We start from the raw sequence: 25442 nt of genomic DNA, 5'->3' as shown, positions 1-25442 counted from the left end.
AGATTCACAATATTTAGCTTTTATTAAGTTTGACTGTTAGAAAATGGATTATGTGGCTGGAAGCGTGTTGCTTGGATTGAGAGTAATATAACTACGAACAAGGTCAAAATCCTAACATGCAAAACAAAGAACACAACATGTTAGTTCGTTTGATTAGTAAACACAAGTATAGTAAATGATAAAAATGACCCAAATATGGGGTCCCACTAGGCATGCCAAAATGTAGAGCTATTAAACTAGTCTGCGAAGAACATTAATAATTAAACTAACACTCACAAACTACGTAAATTAGCAATACTTATGATAAGATGAAGGAAACATCATTGAGGCAGGCAAACCAAGAATGGTAAGCTCCCCAAGTGTGACCTCGATGTTATTTACATGTTCGAGTATGGATGGATGTGTGCTCAATCATGCTTGAAGCTTTCAATGGATAATGGTCTTCGAATGAGTGAAATATGGTTTATGGGGTGAGTGAGGATTCCTACATGGCAAGGGTGTGATTGCGTAATTTGTTTTCAAAATGGACAATACAAGTTTTGTATGGAAGTTGAATATGAATTGTGAAGGGAGAGGGGTCCAATTTATAGGCCATGGGGTAGTGAGATGGAGGGTCAGGATGTGAGGATGAAGGTTTGATGAGGAAGGTTTATGAGGCAAGGAAGGGGGAGCGCATGGATTATGCTTGTTCAAAATCCTAGCCTTGTGACAAGTGTTACAAGGGGATTGGATGGTCAAAGTGGAGGGTCAAAAGGAGTTATGAGGGAGGAGGAGTGTGGAAGATGGATGTGAGAGGCATTTAAGGGTCATTATGACATGTAAGAGCCATTAATGCTCTTGGATAGGAATGTAAGAGGGCGAGGGGAGATTTTTGACTTTGGCTTGGGTTAGAAAGTCTTAACCCATGCTTAAAGTTGTGCACGTGCTTAGGAGGGGGTTAGGAGGTAAGTGGCTTGGCATTGATGAGACGGGTTAGTTAGTTGGCTAAGTGAGGTTAGTATGGATGAATGGGTTGGTTTAGGGTTTTGGGATTGATTTAGGGTTTTAAGATTTATTTATTAAATGTTTTATTTAATAAATGAGGATGTGAGATTAAATTAAATACATTTTTGCATTTATTTAATTTAATAGAGGAATATGAATTTAATTGATAAATTGATTTTGGATTATCATTTGATTTTATTAATTAGACTATAGTCAATTAAATAAATAAATTAACTAAGAGATGGTGAAAAATTAATTAAATATAGAATATTTAATCAATAATGCCCTAGAAGATGACTAAATAAGATTACTTAGCAATGTAATTAGATCTAGGTGTCTACAAATACAACTCATTATGACATGCGCACTTGGGGATATGATCTTCAATATCCATACTACCTCCTGTTAATTGTGCACATGCCAATTCGCTCTTTGTGAAGCTCACCAATTAGAAAGGTGTCTCTGCTGATAGTTAACCTTTGTTACACTTAGACAATTTTTTGAGTTATCTCCTCCAAAACATAATTCTAAAGTTTGCCAACTAGATATAACATATATGTTGCCATAAATGACAACCTCATAGTATCCCTTTAGCCAAATTGCCAATAAGGAGATCATGAATATCAAGAAGAAGAAGGACACTCAAGGTTATTCCCTAATAATGAAGCCTATAGAGGAGAAAAGGGTGAAAGACAATGGGGTAATAAATATGCCTAGGGAAGTCCAATAACTGTTGTGCAAATGCCAAGGGGCAATAGAGACTGGTTTGCTAAATGCTTTGTTACCCATGAGGGATATTAGTCGTCAAATTTATCCCTAGATTTTGTTTGCCAAACAAACCATCTTATAAGATGATTGTTGATCAAAATGCAAAGATTGTGAGAAAAAGTGGAAGAAATTTTAGAAAATGGATTGACCAGGAAGAGTTTAAGTCCTTGTGCAGTATTATTAGTGTTAGCTCCTAAAAAGGATGGGAAGTGGAGGCTATCTATAAATTTAAGAGCCATAATTAGGTATAGGTTCCCTATGTCTAGGATAAAAGACCTTTTGGACTATTTGTGAGGTGCCTTCTATTACTCCAAGGTAGATTTGAAGTTTGGTTTCCGTCAAATCAGAATAATGTAGGGTCAGGTATGAATGGAAAACTGCCTTCAAGACTGAAGAAGGTCTATATGAGTGGCTTCTTATGTCATTTGAGTTGAGTAGTGCACCTAGTACCATCATGCACCTCATGAATGAGCTATTGGTAAGTTTATTGTAGTTTACCTTAATGACATTTTATTGTTTAGTAGGACTAAGGAGGAGCATATCAAGCATTTGGACCTGGTATTGAAGAGGCTTAAAGAGGAAAAACTTATGATTAATCTTGACAAGTGTAAATTCACAAAAGAGGATTGTCTTAGAAGGGTTCATTAAAGAAGCCAATAGTTAAATCCATTCTTGGCCTATACCTTGTGGATAGGTTTGGTGATAGAAGTCTAAGAGGAATCCTACAATGTGGTTGGAGTCTAGGTTATGGTCAACACTCTAATGTACTTAAAAGATCCCATTACTACTTTAACCTGCCGTTTTAAAGATGTTTACCGCTCAACGGGTAGACGGAGCTAGCAAACGGCTCGCAGAAGTTTAAAAAAGCGAATTTTTTTTTTAACGGCATAACTTATTTGGCAAGTTATTTGGTAGTTTGGTAGAACAAAAAATCAGCAACTGGGCTGAAACAGAAGGCAAACGTGCAAAAGGGCAAGCAGGCTTTAGACCAAAACACTCTACTATAGATCACGGCATCACTCTCAGGCATTTGATAGAGAAAGTTTGGGACACTCCGGGGAACGAGGCTTTTTGTTGTTTCGTGGACTTTAAAAAAGCTTTCGACACAGTGCCACGTAATAAATTATGGGATAGAATGGTAGAGCTGGATGTCCCTAAAGAACTTACGTCAGCGGTTTACAGATTATATGAGCAGGTCAAAGCTAAAATCAGAACGACAGAAGGGTTATCAGAAGATTTTGATAGCAACATCGGGGTTAAGCAAGGGTGTCCGCTTTCTCCCACACTATTCGGGCTTTATATTGACAAGTTAGAAGAGTGGATAAACAAGACCAATGGTGAGGGGGTGCAGCTGGCCCACTTCGTGATAAGATTGCTCTTATATGCAGATGATCTCATTATTCTTGCTAGAACAGCTACAGGTTTGAAAGAGCACTTGAAAGCACTAGAATTTTTTTGCCATGATGTAGAAATGCAAGTTAACACTAGCAAAATCAAAATTATGATCTTCTCACTAAAGAAGAATAGGGGCATACAAGACAAGTTTCTGTTTGAAAATAGTCCCCTTGAGATTGTGGAAGAGTACAAATACTTGGGCATCGATTTTCATAACAAACTCAACTGGGATACTTGTAGATCGAAAAGAATCCAAGGGGGCTGGAAGGCGTTGTACTCTTTACAAAACAAGTGCAGGAACGCAGAATTATGGGATTGGACGACCATGAAAACTCTGTTTGGTTTGCTGGTCACTCCGGTTATTCTATACGGATGTGAAGTGTGGGGCGGTAGTATGTCCAAACAGAAATGGCGGCAAGTAGAAAGAATTCAAAAACACTTTATCACATGCAATCTTAAAGTCAAGACCACAGTTCCGTATGAAATCCTTTTGGCGGAGGTGGGTTCCTTTCCATTAGAAGCCGTCGCATTGACCCGAATGCTAAGCTATTTAAAGAAAACTCAAGGTCTAGAAACACATCGTTGGCCCAAGTTGGTAATAGAGGAAAAACTTGTGAGGCGGAAAAGCACATGGATGAAACAAAATGACAAATGGATGCAAAAATGGGATATCAACATCCAAGCTTGCCCGGATAACATTAAAGAAATAAAAAAGTTTGTCAATGAAAAATTTCGCAATATTCTGTGGACAAGACACATAGGGAGGAAAAAATCTTATTACATTAAAGAATTTAATCCCACTTCTAGTCATGATGAAAAGGCCTATATAAGGGCACCTATTAACTGGAAAGCAAAAATGTTGATGGCACAAATTAGAACTAGTTCACATCAGCTGCGATGTGAAACTGGTAGATGGCAAGTTCCAAAGGAAGAGTGGGCAGACAGAACATGTTTATTTTGCAATATGGGAACAGTGGAGACAGAGCAACACTTTGTCATGGAATGCTTGGCTTACAACGACATCAGATCTGATTATACAAAAATTCTGCAGAACAAGGACTTCAACTATTTATTTGAGGAAGATCAAGTGAAGAGAACAGCGGAGTTGATTATCAAAATTCAGAGAAGAAGAAACAAGTTAACCAAAACTTTGCAACTGACTAGTTTGGCTCCTGACTCGGGAGGGCGATTGCATGGGTCCCATAGACTACTTTAGTCTCGTGGACGTCATTAAAATCTATCATATCATATCATATCACTTCCCACATAAAAAATTCATGTAAACCCTAACGAAATATGCACTTCGCCATCCCTGCCAGCTGCACACCACGGAAACAATCAGGCAAAGAAAGTAGCCAGGCTGATAGTTTTCTGGGAAAAAAAACTTACCTGGGTTAAATTCCTACACTTAAAAAAAAAAACTGAAAAAAACAACGTTTAGCTATTGAATGTAGGCACAGGTAATTTTCTTTCAATTGGCTGTTAGAACTGCGCTTCCCTTTCCATGGGAAGTTTTTAAACTCTGAGTAGACCTCCAACGGGGACATTTCATAAACTGCAATGAGGAGCAGAAACAAGGGCAGCGCCATTGGCAAGGGCAGGGACGATCATGCCAGACAGAAAATTACCCGAAGCAAACACGGAAGAAAAGGCCTGTTCTCTGGTGTGGAGGTTAAATGGAAGGCTCTGTTTATTACTGCCATTCTTGCACTGCTGACCATATTCTTTCTCATTTATTATTATATTGATAACGAGGAAATGGATGGCAATTCGTCACTCAGCATAATCACACCCCTGCCAGTTCCAAAGATCACGGACTTAACCCAGTTTGGAGGGGAACACCGCGAGAGTCTATATTGGGGCACATATCGTCCACAAGTTTATTTGGGCATCCGTGCCAGGTGCTAAATACCTCGACAACATCGCTTTCTCGAACTTGATTAGATACGTGAATCAGATCATAATTTCGATAATATTCAATGCAGGACACCGAAGTCTTTAATAGCGGGATTAATGTGGCTTGCTGTGAAGGATTCTCAATATGTTTTGCGGCATACCTGTGAAATGTCAGATGAGCTTAAAATATATGGTTGGCTGCGTCATGATGGCCGCAATTATGGCCACCAGGTATTTTCTGTTGAATTATAATTCAATTCTCTGTTTTAGTTGGAAGAATAATAATATGTTTCCCTGATTGGTGTTGGAGCCATTCGTTTCTAAAGTTAAAATTAGCTCTTTTATCCACAAATTCTTAATTTAACAAAATTATGGACTGCCAAAGAATATGATGAAGCGAGAATCTGAGGGTACCCCTACTGGAGGTAATTTGGATCCCTGCAAATAACCACACAGTGGAAACACAACACAAGATACACAATCTGATACCAAATGCAACTCTTTGTTCATAAAATATAATTGTTTACATGCAATGTGCCAGGCTGTAAGGCCTTCTGGGTTAGGGCCAATTACAAAAAGCAATTACAAAACAGTTTTGCAAGATCCCTCAAGATCCAACTCCTCACTAATCCTAATCCCAGCTAGTTCAGATCCACACTCTGGCAGAAAACCTCAAGGAAATCTCAACTTGTGCTTGTAAGCCCACCGAGCAATCTCCTGATTTACCAAGCCTCAGCTACTAGCCCTTCAACGTTTGCTTCTATACTTCATCCCCTTCTCCAAGTTGGATGACTCTACCATCACCTCAAGACTCCACAAAACACCCCTACTTATACCAACTAAGTCACAAGTCAGCCTAGCCCATTACAAATGAAAATAAACCCTTAAATTAAATATTTGTATAAGCCACAAGTCGGCTGCAACACAATTTAAATACCCATACATAAATTAAATGCCAAAAGTTGGCTTCCTGACAACTCGAGCACCACAGGAACCAAGACCAAACCGAGTGTAAGAGAAAACCATGCCGAGTGCCAGCATTCCACCAGACATAACCGAGTTCCTTCATTGAACGAGTTGACTTGGGCAATACTATTGCCGAGCTCCCAGTGCAAACCGAGCTCTCAGTATCTGCCGAGTGCCCCAAGCTTCGCCGAATGTCTTCATTAACAGAGTCACTCAGTTAACATAGGAACTAAACCAACTCAGTATTGACCGAGTCACACTTCACTCTTTGACCGAGTCCTCCAACTCCAAGTTTCAAACACACCAACATGCAGGATTGCCAGCAAGCCTAGGATGCTCTTGCATCAGAATAATGAGTCCAAAATGTAGATAGTCATAAAAATATAGAATGGAAGGATTACTGCATCTACAATAAAATGATACATAACTGGAATGGAATAGAGCATTGAATAAGTTTTATTGCATCACCAGTTTCCATGGTAAACAATTAACTATTTGATTTAATGTTTTTGGCACATTAAAGAGAAGCAGGGTACGCTGAGGTCTACTTAGGATTATTGCTTCATGCTAACAATGCTGTGGAGCCATTGGTTGAACATATATTCCAGATGCGGCACCAATTTGCCAAGCTAGACACCAATTTGCTGAATAAGATCCTCCTCCATTAGTTTTCTTTCCTTTTTGCATTATACATTGTTCAAACTTTGTAACCCCAGGTTTCAACTTAATGACCAAGCTCAGGCATAACCCAAATTTCCCAACTCACTTACCTCATAGCAGCTTCTGGTGACTATTTGTATGGAATGATTCTTATTCCAGCAGGCATGCATACTTAAATTTGCATTGATTTCCTTTTGTATGTTAGATCCATTAAGGAGCATGATGTCTTAATGAAATTTCTTGAACATTTTATTCATCATACCAGATGTGATCTTATTCTAAATAAATTGAATAACCAACATGCAGGTGATTGTAGACCAAGATATGGCAATGACGACAACCTTTTTGAAGAGTCAGGGCAATGGAAGTGGCTATGGAGGGGATTGGGCCATTAGATTTGATGTCAGAAATGATAGGTAACTAGTTTTTGCATGCTAACTTCTAAATATTTTTAAATCATCAGGGTGTAGCAGAATATTGATAGTCATTGCGCACCTGCTCTTAAGCGTGTTTTCTGTTTCTTTATATGTAAAGATTTTACGAAGGAGGCACAATCAAAATAGCACATTAAGGGTGCAAACCCTATATCTCATAACACCATTTAATATAAACTCCAAATTTCAGAAAACAAGCAATGTTGTGTCCAAAATTATGATAGGAATTTTCTGATCAAGGGTGGAATAGTTGATACTATGTAATTTCTCATGCATTACCAACATTACTGTTTTTTGTTTTCCTTTGTGTGGAGACAAGGAGAAAAGAGTGGGAAACTAGTCGTTAACTTGTGTCTGTGGGGTTAGGGGGTTCGAGACTTCTTGGTATCTCTCCCCAATCATCTCCTGCTATGCTTAGCTGTCAACTGCAAGTGTCTCATCACTGTTACAAGATTTAGATTAGAAACTGTAGGCCTTAATATTTTTTGGAGATTGAATAGAAGAGGCAGAAATAGAAATTCAAATTCTGAATGATTTCAATTTTTCCAATTAACTTGATCATCCTATAAAAGATCTATATGCTTAAAAAATAAAGATAGAAAGAGAACTGTAATATGGTTTTATTGGATGAATTTACAGAATAGTATCTAGCTTTCCGCTGGACATATGAGTGTTTGCTCAAGTCATAAGTCTCCAAGAGTATTATGATTTGTGCTATGAACGTAAGTTTAGCTTTTTCTACAATGTCTTTTAATCCTAGAAAGAAGTGCTAGTTCTGAGACAGAGTGTTGAAGTTTGTAGCCGCAGGAAATTTCCCTCCTTACCTGATTGATTACTTCATAAGTTCTGAGGCTTGTGTGTGCGACTTTGTTCATCTCTGGAGGCCTGCTGCATATCATGCACCTCTGTTATTGTTTTCAGCTCTGCATATCTATTTACTACCAGCTTACGGTTATTGATATGAAGCTTCTGTATAAACTTCTTCTCCATTACCGTATTTCATTCATGAGGCTCAGCAGTTTGCTTCGGCATTTTTGTTTTTGTTTTGCCGTAAATTCATATCTTTGGGTCTTGATTGCTGAAGACGATGGAATGGTATGGGTCTTCATTTGTGGAACTGTCATCTTCAGTGATTCATTTGTTCATGCCATATGTATGCCGTTTAAGGTTTTTGAGTGGTTGTGTGGCAACCTTTTCATGTCCCTATTTTAAGATAGAATTCTAATAATAATTAAATAATAGAATATTATTAAACAAATAATGATAATAAAATCATATATTACAAATAATATTAAAAAAAAAAAAAAAAAAAAAAATAGTAATATAATATTACTATAATTTGTAAAAACAAATAACAATATAATCTATTATTAATAAAATAAGATTTAAAAATTAATAAAATTAAATAGAAATATAACTATAATGGATGAATAAATAAATAAAATTGACTACAAGAGAGAATATTTTAGAAAGTAAATAAGTAAATAAATAATATAATATTAAATAACATATAAGTTAATTAAATCTAATGAAAATCAAGAGATATGTAATAAATAGACACAACTCCTTCAAAATAAGATATAAAAGGAAGGGGAGTTAAAAAAAAAAGGAAGAGAAGAAGATAAGAGTTAAGGAAGGATTAATGGAAGAGGAAAGTAATGTAAAGAAAATAAGGATGTGAGTTTTTAGAAAGGCACCAATGGTGAAAGGACACAACTCTTCAAACATGTTGTAATACTAAATGGTTGTGATTCTTTAAAAAGTTGTAATTATTAAGTGTTATGACTTTTTCAAAGTTTTATGATTATGAAGAGTTGTGACTTTTTGGAAGGGTTTTAATTTTGAAGAGTTGTGACTTTTCAAAAGGACAACAGTTATGAAGTGTTGTGACTTTTGGAAAGAGGGGCAATTATGAAGGCACACAACTCCTCATGAACATGATGAAAAGGCGCGACCTTTCAATTATATGGGTGGACAAAAACAATCTTTTAAGACCATGTGCAATACATCTATTCTTGGAAATTAACCAATACATGGTTATAATAGGAAACCAAGACAAATAATATAATGGGGACAATACAATTGTATCAGAGCCTGATCTTGCCATATTGTAGGGTAAAGATATTCACAAATATGAACAAAATTTGATTATTAAAATAAGGTAAAGGATCAAGAAGTAGGTACGCATATTGATTAAGCTAACTTTTCATCTATATATTATTTGAATAAACATGTCAATATAAAATAGATATGTGAATTATTAATATAAATAAGTTTGACAAATTTTATAATTATTATCTTAATAAAAAGTCAAAACTAATAATAAATTGTTGATTCACTTCATCATAGTTCAAAGGAAGGACTAGGTAGGCAAGAGGGTTGGGTTGATCCCCAAGACAAGAGGGGTATGTAATCCTCTCTTGGGTTTAGGCTTATTGAGCTATGCGACCCCACAACAATGTCCTGACTCCTATGGTACAGCATCTAGGCATGACGAGGGAAGGCGAGCACCCATTGAAGTCAATACCAGGGAAGCCCAAAGACTTAATGATGTCTTCTAGGCCAACCCTAGATGACCTAGCCTATACATACATATTGTTCTTATAAGAAATGAATATAAATATTAGCTATAGAAAAGATCATCACTTAAAGAGGTTAGGGCTGATCCCTTAGGAAAGGGAAAAATAACTAAGAACTAGGGAAAATACCTGATCATCATTTCAATTATTAAGAACTAGGAAAATAACTATAGGGCTGAATGTTGAGTTTGTTGTAAAACACAAATAGTTAATAGTATTTCTTTAAAAGATGTATCATATAATGATGTCTTTTATGTTTCCCTTTTGATAAATTGCACTTTTGGACAGGTATCCGAATGAAAATTCATTGAAAAATGTCCATCTTTTCTTTTACATAGCTGATGAAGGAGGAAACAGTGTAAAGTTAGGTAAAAGAGGCTCAATATCTGGTATCAACAGCCCCCTTGTCTCTGGGCATCGTGAAGATGTTGGTGGCTGGGAACTACATGGTAAAGGGATGGTAAGTTTTTTGTATTAAAATATATAGTTTAAATAAGATGTTTAGTTTAGATGGGCTTTTTTATTTTTAATATTTAGTATAGAGAACCTTTTTATGTTTGATGCATATTTAATATTCACACATTCATCTACACCTTCATTACTTGTGATATTCACTCATATTGTCCTTGCTTACTATTTGCAAAGATACTCACTCTAGGGAGATTTGGAAGTACGATTAAATGATATGAACATGCAAACCAGAATACGAAGAACATTACATTATTAGTTATAGTCCAGCATTCGGAGTTGTGCAGTCCACCTATACGCATGATATGATGATCTAGATCCTAGGAGACCTATGGGGACTATCCTAAATGAAAGATAACATTGTTATTATGTTTCAACAATTTAATTACTGTCACATCATCAAAATTGGGGACATTACAGTCCTCCCTTTTCAGAGATTGCTAGCCCTCAGGCAATCAACACTTGCATCTCAAATACCAGTATCCCTTATCAATCTCAAAATCACTATTCTGCCACTGTGTTGTGCTGCTATGATATAACTTTTGTTACTGACACTGCCCTTCTGCAACATCCTATGGGGCGCTCCATTGATCATGCATCATATTCTTCATACACTTTCTGTTTAAGAGTACTGCTATGAATCCTTAAGACAAGATAAACATTTTTCATCCAGACCCCATCAGCTGGTTGCTCATCAATGCTCCAAGGCTCCTAGCCAGAAGAACAATCCCATTGATATCAACCTATGCAATCAGCTGCACTTAACAATGCAAACTCTGAAGGAACATGTGACAGCGTCTGAACCTTTGGTGTATGCTGATAATTGACCACGCCAATCTGAAAATTGGCTCATAAGATCTTGTATCATGCACTTTTGCCAATACATCCATCTCACTAGTGTAAAAACCCCTACCAAATTTTCTTTATGAGGAGGCCCTGAGAATGATGATAGACACATTCGACAAACATAGCTAGAGCGAGTTCTAGTATCTCAACACAAACATCACCATCAGTTACACAACGACTGATTTCAGGAGTGTTTGGGATTTCTGGCTGGAAAGAAACAAAGATCGAGACTAAGGCAAAGAAAATGTCTTGGGAGGATAAGGGAAAATGGATAAAGCTAGTTTCATAGAATTTGACACCAGCAAAGATGAATTCTATTGCTAGTACAACCTCCAAGATCAGTGGTATCAAGAAAAACTTCGTGGCATCGGTATGATTTGAGTCTCTGACATTGCCCTTGCGCAGATTTTGTTGATGAATGGTATTAGAAATGGTATAGTGCATGATTGGGCATCTTTATTGGCGGAGCGGATTTATGAGTTTGACTCTTCAACACAGGACATTCTATATGCCTCACTATGCCATTGGATTTTTAACTTTTTTTCTAGAGGCCACTTGTATGCAAATACAAAATAAGAAGTTGAAAATAGAGCCACAAGGAAACCTAGCACCAGGGGAGCCACCCATTTTCTATTTGCGACATTTCAACACAACTAGTGTTGTAATGAGTCACAAGAGAAGACGCTAGGTAGTGTCTGAGTCAAAGGGTGATGTGGACAATGGCTAGGAGGATACTAATGAGACGTTGGTAGACATTGGAGGTAGTTTGACGACTGAGAGGGAGACAATGGATTCGACGGTGGTGGCATGAATAGACATACCCACTCCTTTGGGTGGTAGGGAAGTCCTGGTTATGTGTGCCCTGCTGCTCCTCTCAAACACAACCTCCTTGACACCATCTATAACTATGGGGACTACTCTTGATGCATTTGGTCAACAAAGAGTACACCATGTGTAGGTGTACCATAGGGAGTTGCACCACCTATGAGAGAATCGGTGGAGTTCATAGTATGACCTCCAACAATAGATGAGATAGTGGAGGCTAGAGTAGAGTCCATGGTCGAGGAGTTGATGAGTGCTGAGATGCCTATAAGAGAGGCAACAAAGCCACAAATGGAGATAGATAAGACAGAGCATGAGAGAGTAGAGCCAATTGGTGAACCGTTGTGAGGGACATAGATATCGAGGAGTGCTATGTCAGAGGCAGAGACAATGCTAGCGAATTCTTGGTTGAGACAATCATTACCTCTCCATGACGAGCATTACCTTCTCATCATGAGATAGTGGATCTCGATGGTGAGAAATCACCTATATTGGAGATAGATTTGGGGCAGAAGCATTCGTTGAAGAGAGACACTTTGATAGAGTTGGAGTAGGAGCATTTGTTTTAGAGAGATACTTTTCCCGTTGGATAGTTGACATAAGTTCTTGAAGACAAACATATATTGGAGCCTCCGAGGGAGCTTGGTGATAGTGGCTTGGAGTTAGCATCTGGAGGATATGGTCATAGGAGCCATGAGGGTTGTGGCCTCTGCTCAATCATAGGCTTAGGAGGGAGTTGTCTAGGAGTTAGAGTGGTTGTTGGCTTTTGTACGTGGAGGTTGCCATTTATAGCGTGTTTCGACTCTTGAGTCTCACAGATGGCTGACTATGGAGATCCTGATTATGTTGGAGGATTGGGCTCTCCAAGAGAGAGTGGGCTGGATGCTCTGATTAGTGAGATTGAGCAGGCTTCTCGAGGAGGTTTTTATACTCTTCGGTGGACAGAGCGCATTTCCTCTGCACATGAGGCTGTATGAGTGGCTGTTGTGTCAGCGCAGGAGGAGTTGGCTACTTGGTAGGAGGTGGTACATGGAGAGTTGGTCCAACTCAAAACGGATATGGTTCGTGAGCAGGAGACATGGGTAGTAGAGAGGACGACCTTGATAACTCATTTGGAGGCAAGATAGGCCGAGAGGGACACATTAGTAGCTCAGTTGGAGGAGGTCCATGGAGACAAGGCTATGGTGGAGTCCCGTCTAGGCTATTCTATGGAGACCATGAATGCGAAAGATAAGAAACTCTTAGAAGTGGCAAAGAGGGTGAAGACCACCATGGAGTGGAAGCTGGTAGCTGATCATGGTCTACAATAGAGGACGCAACAAGTGTACACGTTGTACGCTTACCAATTGTCACTCACACCACCATTGGAACCTACATCTTTAGGGACACATTCTCTGCCTCCTTAGTCTCAAATTTCTTGTCTTGTTTAGTTTGGCGGTCATGATTCCCATTTTATTGTATGTCATTAGAGAGGACTTTTTTTTTTGGGGAGGATGATGTTGTCGGTAAATAAAAATACATGTTAATATTGTTAATGTTGTTAGTGTAACTGAGGGGTAAGCAGTTACGGGTTGTGACGGTTCGCCTCACATTCCCTATGTACTTGTCTTGGACGGAATAGGATGTCATCATTGGAGTTGTTGTTATTGTTATGTCATATTGCTGTCAACATCGTAAACAGTAGATGAATTAGTATAAAATCATTGGGTATTCGTTTACATTTTATAGTGTTATCATATGCATTAAACTTGTTACCCCATGGGGGCAAAGACTTATCACTACTAACTGCAACTAATTTTTTTGTCTCTTATGGTATCTCAAGTTTGAAGTTAATAAGGGATGATGCTTAAGCAATATAAAATAGTTTACATAGCACAAGTGACAACCAATGAGATCACCTTTTACGGTGGAGATAAAAAAGAATGGTTGACAATAGACAGTGACTTTTTACACTAGAATAAGGATAGAAGAATATTTCCTGTTAGGAAAGAACAGAGGATTTTTGCATAATGATTTCAAACAAGTTTGGTACAGCATGTGATAGTGATAAGGAATTAGCTAGCCTTCAAAATAATAGGCACAATTTTCAACGAGGAGGCATTATGACAGAGACAAAGGCTTCTGAGCTTGCCGGTGATGAGATACAGGAGGAGGATTAACTTGTAAAAATAAATCCCAGAGAAGACATAGCAAAGTGATATTTAACAGTAATACAAAAGATGAAGAAGCTTCAGATACATGCGATTTCTGTCATCATAGACAACATATATTACTCGAGTCTTAGACAAAGAGCTTTTATGTGATTGTCCTTTAAGAAGATAAATATAGCAGTCAAGGCATAACAGGGAAAGAGGCACAGATACCAAAGAAGCACAAGCTCTATGAAGAGCTTAAACACAAAAAATCCTAAACACTGTCATTCATGGCTTAGACAGCAATCTTTTGATAGTCTGGTGAATGACAGGACGCAAAGTTCTGATTTGAGATGGAAAGCATTTCTACAGGGTAGCCTTGAGGTCGTGAAAAATCATGATAATGCCATGGTGAATAAACTTGTATGTTACAGTGCCAATCATGAGTTTCATCAACTTTGTGTTGACAAATGGTTGAGAGGGTTCATTTCATGACAGTCATGCACCATTGTCAGAAAGGGAGACCAGGACACTTGCAGCAGCAGTCCATTAGAAGAGTAAGAAAAAGTGCTTTATGAAGATCTAGACTAGGAATAATAGGCTATAATTCTGTCAAAAATTCAGCACTTTCTGCGGTTGTTGACTAGGAAACTCCTAAAACTGGGACATTAACAGAATGACGTTGGACTGGTAAACAAGGGCCCAATGCTTAAACAAGTGACCAAACAATCTTTGACCTCTTCATGAATTTTTTTTTATGCAAAACAGATTGGATGAAGATAGCAGGTAAATTCTTTAATCAACAACCTGCCGAACAGTCCATTAGAACATGCCTGTAGTTTTAGTCGAAACAAAATGAGACGTGCCTTTTCAGTTAACTCTTGTTTATAAATTATAGTCTATCGGAATATTTGTCTTGGAATGAAACAGGGGGATTTTAAATATTTCAGCTAATATATAGAATAAGTAGTTGGAATAGCAACAATGCAAGTCCATAGTGCAACTATAATATACACTCAAAGAATGGATAACGTAAGAGCCTTGCTGGCTCACACTATAGTGATGCTGAAGAATGTGCTTTTTTGTTTTTTGAGTGCTTTGCAATTTTTTTCGGTTTTTGCAATTTATATGTTTCTTTGTATTTTTTAATATATATGAATGCTAAAACAAATAGCCAGGAAAAGAACTACTAACGATGCCAGGTTAAATCTATTGATTTGCAATTATAGCGCTTGCAAATTATTTCAAACAATACTTATACATAAGCAATTTAAATAGGAACCTGTATTGGCGTCCAATTTATATTGCAGCCAAACCTCACCAAATTCCATGACAACCTTGTTGTGGAAGTCCTATGCAAATGCTGCGTTGCAGAAACAAATTGCAGCTCTAAGTATGTAATGCCACTGTAGAAAAACTCCCCACGCTACCCTTCAATATTGGCCGCCCAAGCAATATCTGATGTGCATTGAAACGTCTTCTTGCAGCTCCTTCTATCACCTTCAAGCAACAGTTATAATAGTAATGAAGGATAGGAAACAATGGCTTCCAAAACAGTAAAACCCCTTGAATAAAATTGCAGTGGATTGAAGGCCAATTTGGTATTCCACAGCACCAAATTAGCAAAAGCCTGACTGCAGAATAAACTTCAATGCTTTGCGATTTTTTTTGGGTTTTTGCAATTTCTATGTTTTTTTGATATTTTTAAATATATATGAATGCTGAAACAAATAGCCAAGAAAAGAACTACTAACAGTGCCAGGTTAAATCTATTGATTTGCAATTATATCACTTGCAAATTATTACAAACAATACTCGTGCATAAGCAATTTAAATAAGGAACTTGAATTAATGTTGGCATCCAATATATATTGCAGCCAAACCTCACCAAACTCCATGCCGACGTTGTTGTAGTAGCCCTATGCAAACGCTGCTTGGCAGAAACAAATCTCAGCTCTAAGTATGGAAAGCTGCGGTAGCAAAACTCCCCACGCTACCCTTCAATATTGGCCACCCAAACAATATTTAATGTGCAGATTGAAAAACCTCCTTGCAGCTCCTTTCATCACCTTCAAGCAACAGTTATAACAGTAATGAAGGATGGGAAACAATGGTGTCTATATTACGATAATTGATAGCTTCTATTAGTAGTTAATGGTTATCTATTTGTAATCTATTATAAATATTAGAATGTCTGTAGTATTTAGTTAGGCTGTAGATAACTGTTTGTTTTCTATCAGCTAGGATAGAAAGTTTCTATTCTTTACGATCGTTTCCTAAAGAAACATCGTTTTATTCTTTTGTATATATTGACCTCTTGGTCTTTATTAATATTAAGCAAGTATTTTACCAATTACTTCGTAATATGGTATAAGAGCAAATACTTTAAATTTTTTTGAAAAAATTATAATTTCTGTCAAAATTATTTCTAGAACTCTCTACAATCCGACTAGGGTTTCCCTTCTAAGAGATTTGACAGTGATGAAAAACTGCAAGCTGGGTTTAGGGCCAATTTTTTTTGTATTTTCGTGTTTCTCCTGGACGCAATTTCTGCCCTATTTCTGCATTTTTTCTGGATGCGATTTCCAGTGATTTTTGTGTGTGATTTTAAGTGTTTTTGGTGCAATTTACAGTGATTTCAGATGCGATTTATAGTCTGGTCATTGGGTGTTAACAGGAGCTGTTTTTTGCAAGATCCAACACCGTTTTTGCAGATGTTTTTTTCTGCAATCATTTCTCCAAAGCTCGCGCCTATTACACCATTTTTTGGTGTCGATTCTCCTCTCTCCAGCAACGTTAGTCCATACACGACCATTTTTGAAAAAAAAAACCAGACGCTTGTTTACTAGGAATCGCCATTTTTCTACATCTATTTCCTTCCATGGGCGCCGATTACGGTTTTGTTTGAAAACCCTAATTTTTGGGCTCAATTTTTTTTTTGATTACAAATTCTTGGTGGGTTTTTCGAGAGCTCAACTAGACTGTGGCAAATTTTTCTGGGTGCCTTGATTTTTGCGCCTCAATATTTGAGCTAGTAGATCTGAAAATCGACAACATATTCTTTTCGAGTTTTTCGAGCTCTCTTTTGGGTATCCCTTCAATCTTTTTGGGTTTTTCGTCTTTTTGCCTCGAAGTACATGCCTTCTCTCAAATTTTCACACTTTTTTACTGAAAAACGTGCTGTGACATCTCTGACAAATATTCTGCTCGAGGGCAATTCAAAATTCAATGGTCGGAATTATAACACATGGAAGCAACAGATACTAGCAATCTTCGAATATTGGAATACTGATCAGATTGTTCTGGGTGTTACATAGCCTTTGACTACAACTGGTACTGCTTAGGATACATGGGATCCAAATAATCGGGAGGCGGCGATGCTTCTCAAATTATCTGTAGCTAATGATCAACTCCCTCAGATTCCATCTAATAAAACAACTGCTGAGATATGGGAGCATCTGAAGAAACTTCATGAGACGTTAGACAAAAGTAAAGCCTTCTTTTTGAAGAACACTTTTTTTTCTATTGTCATGGATGAGCGGAAATTGCTCCAAGAACACTTGAATAGGATTTAGGAAATCCGTGATCAGTTGCTTGACATTGGACGCAAGATGAAGGAAGAGGACATTGTGGTCATAACCCTCAAAACATTGCCCAAGTCCTATGAGCATTTTATCGAGACTCTCAACATCACTTTTACTGGCGTTGATATGAAATTCATAGATCTCTGCACACTTCCGCTTCAGCAAGATTGGTGGAAACAATAGTTTGGTAGCAGTTCCAACTCTACCTCCACAGAGAAAGCCGTTGCTGCTAAATCCTTTCAGAAGGATAAAGGAAAATCTTAGCAGTCTTCTCAGCATATGTCCTCTGCTCTAGGTTCAGAAGGCTCCAAGAAAAAGAAACTTCAACGCAACTATTGCCTCAAGTTTGGTCACATGAAGGTTGAATGTCGGAAGCACTTAGTTGCCCAATCTAAGCAATTTGGTTTGCAACCCAAAGCAAACAGTGCAAAGCACACTGAGCAGAACGAATTTGCCTTTTACGCCTTTATGGCTAAAAGACCTACAAATCATGTGAAGTCGTCTGCCTGGTACATTGATTCAGGTGCCTTTCGTCATTTCACCCACCATAGAGACTGGTTCACTGACTACCAACCTTATTCAAATTTTGTTACTTTTGGTGGCGGAGAAGAGTACACCATTGTTAGCAAAGACAACATTTAGATTTAGTCTGCTAGGAGGAATCTCATTTTCCTCAATGTGTACTACGTTCCAGGGATGAAACTTAATCTACTCTCAGTTAGTCAGTTGCTGCAATGTTCTCCACAGTTGGATGTCACCTTTAGTTCACATCAATGTACCATCATTGATAGGGTGACTTAGTCTATTGTTGCAGTGGGTCTTGAGGATGATGGTCTTTTTCAAGTCACTGATTCTGGTGATTCTCAGGACTTAGCTATGGCTGCTCGGTAGTCTTCTGTTAGCACACTTTGGCATCAATGATACAGGCACTTAAATGTGCATTATCTCTCTCAGCTTGCTCGGGAAGAGCTTGTCCTCGAATTGCTAGAGACTCAGACTCAACAACTTGGAGTTTGTGATGAATGCCAGGCAACGAGGATCGTTCATGCCTGTTTCTCTTGTTCCTGATCCAGCAGGCCAACCTATGAAGGCTCATGATTTGGGAGTTACGCTTCCACTAGGTCCACCTGATGGGAGGGCTCCAATAGCTTCTGCAACTCCATATATACCAGTTTTCCCTGTACAGACACCTCCAGCTTGTCCTGCAGGAACACCTTGATTTGTAGATGTTTCACCTGAGTTTGATCCAGATTCTTTTGATGGGGAACCTGATCACCAACCATCTTTTGATACTAATGTTGGTCGTTCTCCACTCCGGCCTAAGTGGTATGCTAAGACATTGGCTGATCTTCATGATGATGAGCTCATTGATTGGAGAATTGCTCAGAAAAAGAGCAAAGCTACGGAGTCTGTAAACTTTGCTCTCATTGCCAATATTCATAGTGTGTTTGAACCTCAAACGTATTTAGAGGCTAAAGGAATTCCAAAGTGGGAACATGCTATAACATTTGAACACTAGAGCCTGCTGAAGAATAACACCTGGGTCCTTTCTGATCTTCCACTAGGGAAGAAACCCATTGGCTGCAAATGGGTTTAGAAAATCAAATACAAATCTGATGGTACTTTGGATAAGTTCAAAGCTCATTTAGTTGCGAAGGGCTTTTCTCAGCGTCATGACATTGATTATGAGGAGACCTTTGCTCCTACAACAAAGATGAGCACAATCAAATTAGTCTAATCCATGGTAGCACATTTTGGCTGGAAGGTCCATCAGATGGACGTCAAGAGTGGTATCCTGAATGGTGATCTCTACGAAGAGGTCTATATGATGCAACCTCTTGGTTTCAAGGTTGTTGGTAAAGACCATCAGCTTCTCGGATTGGTGAAAGCTCTCTATGACTTGAAGCAGGCCCCTAGGGCATAGTACATAAAAATTGATAAGTACTTCAATGATCAAGGCTTCAAGAGGAGTTCTTCAAACTCAAATTTGTACATCAAGAGTACTCATAGTGACATCATCCTTCTAGTTATTTATGTGGATGATTTGATCAACACTGGCATTTCGACATCTTTGATTCAAAGAATCAAACAGAATTTATGCTAGTCTTTTGATATGACTGACCTTGGGCGCATGCATTATTGCCTAGGTGTTGAGGTTTGGCAACAGTCTTTTGGTATATTAATCTCTTAGTCCAAATATACCAGGGTTTTGTTAGAAAAATTCTGTATGTAGGATTGCAAGCTTGCATCTACACCCATGGAGAAAGGTCTCGAGTTATCAGCCAAGTTTGATTCTCCGGCAACCTCATCTACTTCTTTGCCACTAGGCTTGATATCAGTTTTGTAGTTAGCTACATCTCACGCGTTATAACAACTCCCAAGGCTAATCATTGGATGGTAGCAAAGCGTGTGCTTCATTATGTAAAGGGCACTTCAGATTATGGACTTATTTACTCTCAAAGTTCTAATTCTAGACTAAGTGGGTTCATAGATTTAGATTGGGCAGGCTTTGTTGATGATAAAAAGTCAACTTTTGATATGTGTTCAGTTTGGGATCAGGTGCTGTCACATGGACCAGTAAGAAGCAATAGACAATTTCTCTTTCCTCTATAGAGGCCGAATACAGAGGGACAGTCAAGGCAGGTTGTGAAGCTATTTGGCTTTGTCAGATGCTTGGGGATATGCAAATGTCACTAGCAGGATTGACTACTTTGTTTGTTGATAACGAAGGTGTTATCAAGTTAGCACGAAAACCAGTCTTCCATGAATGAACCAAGAATGTGGATGTTCACTGTCACTACGTATGACAGTTGGTTGAAGACAGGACAATAGACTTGCAATGTGTTCCTACCACAGATTAGACTGCAGACATTCTCACCAAGCCTCTTGGTCCTTATAAGTTTGTCAAATTCATATGACAACTTGGTGTTGTGGATAGATTGATCATTAAGGAAAGGTATTACGATAATAGACAAGCTCCTAATATTAGTTAATGGTTATTTGTTTGTTATCTATTGTAAATATTAGAACATTTCTAATATTTATTTAGCTGTAGTTATCTACTAGCTTTCTTTAACTTTCTTTTAGCTAGAATATATTATTTCTATTCTTTATGATCGTTTCCTAAGGAAACATCACTTTATTCTTTTGTATATATAGATCTCTCTGTCTCTGTTTAGAACAAGCAAGTATTTTACCAATTACTTCGTAATTGGGTAGAGTTTACCATAGGAGGGTGTAAAGATAGTGTACTTTGTGGTGTGTTATCCATGGATGCTTGCCACGTACTATTAGGTAGGCCATGACAATATGACAGGAAGGCAATCCATGATGGGGAGAAGAATTCATATGTATTTCAAAAGGATGAGGTTACCTTTAGGATCTAGTCCATAGTAGATGGGGAAGAAACAAACTCTATTGGTCCTAATGTCCTATTAGTTGGAGAAAAAGAGTTTTTGGACATTGACGAAGGTGATTGTGTAGGATTTGCATTAGTAGTGATGTCTAAAGAGGAAAAGTCAGAGAAGTTAGAAATCCTTGCAGAAGTGCAAGACCTGCTAGATAAATTGAAAGACATAATCAGTGATGAAGCATCTGCTACCTTGCCACCACAGGGAGCTATAAGCCATAGATAGACTTTGCACTAGGGGCCTCCTTACCTAATAAGGCTGCATGTAAGATGACACCTCAACAAAATGAGGAGATAGCCAGGCAAGTGTAGGAGCTTCTTGACAGTGGTCTGATTAGAAAGAGCATTAGCCCTTGTGCAGTCCCCATAGTTTTGGCACCTAAGAAAGGAGAAACTTGGAGGTTGTATATGGATTCAATAGCAATAAATAGAATCACCATTAGGTACAGATTTCCCATACCCTGAATTGAAGACTTGATGGACTTTTTAGGGGTGCAAGGTATTTTACTAAGATTGACCTTAAAAGTGGTTATCACCAAATAAGGATCAAGGAGGGAGATGAGTGGAAAACAACTTTCAAAACCACAAAAGGGTTATATGAATGGCTAGGTATGCCATTTGGGCTGATCAATGCCCCTAGCACCTTTATGAGGCTGATGAATAAGGTCTTGAAGGACTTTATGGGTAAGTTTGTAATCTGTACCACCAAAACCTCTACAACTATCAACACCCCTGTCACCTATGCTGCAAAATTGTATCTTAGGTTCTCCATCACCAAGTGGAGAATTACTACATCTGTGGGTGTAGTGCATGTCAGTTATTTAATCTCTATTGCATGCTGAACCCTAATTCTTTTCAAGCTGGCAAGAAACTGCTTTGATATTACTGCAGGACCCCTGCTAACTCACACTATAGCAATGCTGAAGAATGCTTTTTCTTGTTTTTTGAATGCTTTGTAATTTTTTTTGGTTTTTGGCAATTTACATCATTTTTGTATTTTTAAACATGTACCAATGCTGAAACATATAGCGAGAAAAATAACTACTAGCAATGAAAGGTTAAATATTTTGATTTGCAATATTAAATCTTGCAAATTATTACAAACATTACTTATACATAAGCAATTTAAATAAGGAACCTGAATTAATGTTGGCGTCCAATATATATTGCAGCCAAACCTCACCAAACTCTATGCCAACCTTCTTGTAGCAGCCCTATGCAAATGCTACTTAGCAGAAACAAATCACAGCTCTAGATATGGAACGCTGCTGTAGCAAAACTCCCCACGCCACCCTTCAATATTGGCTTCCGAAGCAATATTTAATGTGCAGATTGAAATGCCTCCTTGCAGCTCCTTCCATCACCTTCAAGTAACAATTGTAACAGTAATGAAGGATGGGAAACAATGGTATCCAGAACAGTAAAACCTCTTGAATAAAATCGTAGCAGATTCTAGGCAAATTTGTTGCACTACAACACCAAATTATGAAGCCTGATTGCAGAACTATACTTTGAAAAACAGAGCACAATTCACGGTGTATCTCAATGGCTCAAAGTGCAACAGCAGATAGAGGACTCGATCCTCACAAGAACCCAACGCTGAAACCCTTAGCAGATAAAAAATGAAATAATATCAAATGGCAAAGGAATGTGTCGATTTTCTCCATGGAGTCTTTATAATTACAAAATGATTTGAATCTTCTTCTTGATACTTTTCATTAAACATACTTCATTCACACACTTTCAAATTATAAGGATAAAGTTACTCATTAAGATAGTCTTAGCGAATAATTTATAATATGAAGCTCCATTAATTGACCCAATCAATCACTAAAGATGCCAATAACCTGGTGCCTCAAGTGCACTGCTAAAAATAGTACCCACCCAAAATTGACCTTCAAAGACCTTCAAAACACACTGTCAGCTTACGAGGGTCATGATGATGAACAGACATCACCAAACTACAAGAACCTACTAAAATGGACATTACAGTCCTCCCTCTCCAAGATTGCTTGTCTCCAAGCAATCATAGCTTGGGTTGCTGAAGTATATGTTAGGCTCCCAAGTGGCATCCTCATCTAGAAGACTCTGCCACTTTACTAGAAACTCTCTGATGATTTGCCAACACAAATGCCTCTCCCTGGTATCTTGTATAGCCTCGGGGATCAACTCTAACCTCCCCTCATCCAGTGGGAGTTGAGAATCAACTCTTATGCAATCAACTCTAAACATACATAATTGCAGAACTAAATTATTTCAATATGAACATATGTTGCTTGATCATTGATCAATGCCAAATGCTAAAGATAAACATTAAATACTCTCTCATGAATCTATGCTCATGATTCTTAAGAAAACCATACATTGAATTACCGAATTGCAAAATGAAATCTCAAAACATAGACTAGTTCATCAAATAATAAAGTTTGAAACATAATGATTACAGTCATAAGTGTTTAGTAGTTTATAATATGATTCTTGGAAGGATTTGTGACTCCACAATCAATCTCTAGCACCTTCTCTAAAAGCTTGTAAAATGGACACACCAAAATTAGAGAGCCAAATGAGAAACAAAATGTGTTTGATGTACTCTAATAGGCTCATTTTAGGGTTAGAAGAAAATAAATTAAAATAAATTATTTTGTGTTAAAAGTTACTTTTTGGCCTTTATGGGTCGTGAGTACTCACTGGTCTGTGTGGGGTCTGCCTGGGTCCCTACCAGAACCTTGGGGTTTCGTGGACCCACAGTTCGTGGTGTGGACCTTGGGTGGACTCGCCATGGAACCAACCCGCATGTGGATCTGCAACAAACGCGGACCTTGCTGGCAGGGACCGAACCCTGCGATGCAGGAAAATAGTGATTGCCTAAGTCTTTGTGTGGAAGGGTGGTCTTCTGCAGGAAATTGCAAAAGCACTAAGAGGTCTTGACTTTATGCTGCACTTGAATGAGCCGTAGTGAAGTTCCAAGCTTAAAAAAGTGCTTTATGCTGGCAAACTTATTTTGGCTAGCATTTTTAGGACTCCCAAAAAGGGTAAAGAGTTGTTCATGACCATTTGTGTTTGTCCAGCAAGAATACATAACCAAACCGTTCTGTGTTAATGTAACAACAAAAGGCTTCTGTAGAATTTAGATGTCTTAGTTTCCAAAATTCAAATTCTTTTGGTGGGGGATGCATCCCAACGGAACACTGCTTAAATGTTTCTTGGAGATTTGAGTATCAATCTTCACTGTGAAAAGGGCCTGATGATTTACCATTTGAGCTCATCCCATTCAACAATATTTGTGTCATACTTTAGCTATTCAGGTTTCCTTCTATCTTAACTTGTTTCTTTGTTTATCTAGGATTTGTTTTAGCTTTCCAAGTGCTTACCTGTCATCACGCCTAACTATTCATTAGCTATTTCTGTAATGTAGTACGTGGTTCGCTGTTCTAAACCCTGTTAGCAGTGCAGCCCAAAACAAATACAATATATGACAATTAACATTAACTCCACAAAAGGCAAATAGTTACACCAATTACAGGGACAATGTTCTCTGTTCTTTTGGATACATTTGTTATTTCAAGCACAACTACAATTTACACTGGAGTTTACACTTTTATTTCTGTTCTTCCACATGTCTAAAGTTTTCCCTATTTAATGTTTTTGCAGGATAACATGCAAGTCCATCATGCGGGATTCAAAACACCTCACATGCATAATTTAACTGATCTTGTTCGGAGAACTTTGGCAAAGCAGGTATTTGTACCAACTGAATTATCAAGATATAGGACAATAAAGATTGGTAAATGGAGATTATTTGAGAATGTCATGCAAACCGAAAATGTGGAAAGATTTATAAAGGACAGGTGTGAATATTGAGGCCAGTGATAGTAAGCGTGATGAAAATTTGGTGAAGATGAGTATGGTTTTTAATTTTTTTATAGGTTTAATATTAATGACACCAGTTCCTGTGTTTCTTCTGTTTTAGGTCTCCAGTACAACACATTGTGAGGAACATAAATACTGCCATAATTTACTATTTTTTGCATTGTAATGAAGTGTTGTCAGAATAGGAAAATGCATTATAAAAATGGCAGAAGGAATGACTTGACTTTTGACTAGTTTGACTTGAAAGTTTCAAGATATTAATGCATAAATAATTTGATTACAGACACAAATGGTGGGGAGACTACAGTTGCCTGACACTTCAGAAGAGTCTTCAAACATTATGATATTTCAGGTACTTAATGATAAAATCTGAATGGCCTAATAATGATTTTTTTTTGATTTGCCTCTTACGGATATTTTTAGCTTGCCAAGCTTTTCAAAGTGAATACTAGATGTTTATCTGCTACATTTGCAAGCTGTTATTAAAAGCCTATGAAACATTGCATCCTGCCATATGAGAAAACCATATTTGTCTTGGAAGTCTATCCATGTAAGCAGGATTAAACTATTTATAAAAGGAGAATATAATATTAATATTCTTGTTGTTGTTCACTTCTGGGTGCTTATTG

General features: G+C 37.8%; 1 protein-coding gene across 4 annotated transcripts in view; it reads left to right on the top strand.

Moving 5' to 3' along the window:
* Positions 1 to 4409: 4409 nt before the first annotated feature.
* GCS1 (glucosidase 1) overlaps positions 4410 to 25442 on the top strand; it is a 233206-nt gene continuing 212173 nt past the window's right edge. For all 4 annotated transcript variants that reach the window (XM_089819056.1, XM_089819057.1, XM_089819058.1 and 1 more), the window contains exons 1-6: positions 4410 to 5048; positions 5133 to 5274; positions 6976 to 7085; positions 9971 to 10142; positions 24595 to 24681; positions 25097 to 25165. In XM_089819056.1, the coding sequence (XP_089675182.1) occupies positions 4708 to 5048; positions 5133 to 5274; positions 6976 to 7085; positions 9971 to 10142; positions 24595 to 24681; positions 25097 to 25165 (921 nt within the window). In that variant the 5' untranslated portion in view covers positions 4410 to 4707. The remainder of the gene's footprint in view (positions 5049 to 5132; positions 5275 to 6975; positions 7086 to 9970; positions 10143 to 24594; positions 24682 to 25096; positions 25166 to 25442) is intronic.

This window comes from Cupressus sempervirens, chromosome 3 (genome assembly GCF_028749045.1).
Source record: "Cupressus sempervirens isolate cs-2001-9-10 chromosome 3, ASM2874904v1, whole genome shotgun sequence".
In the NCBI taxonomy this organism is placed as follows: Eukaryota; Viridiplantae; Streptophyta; class Pinopsida; order Cupressales; family Cupressaceae; genus Cupressus; species Cupressus sempervirens.
The sequence above is the reverse complement of the archived record's forward strand: the minus strand, read 5'-3'. Positions and strand labels throughout refer to the sequence as shown.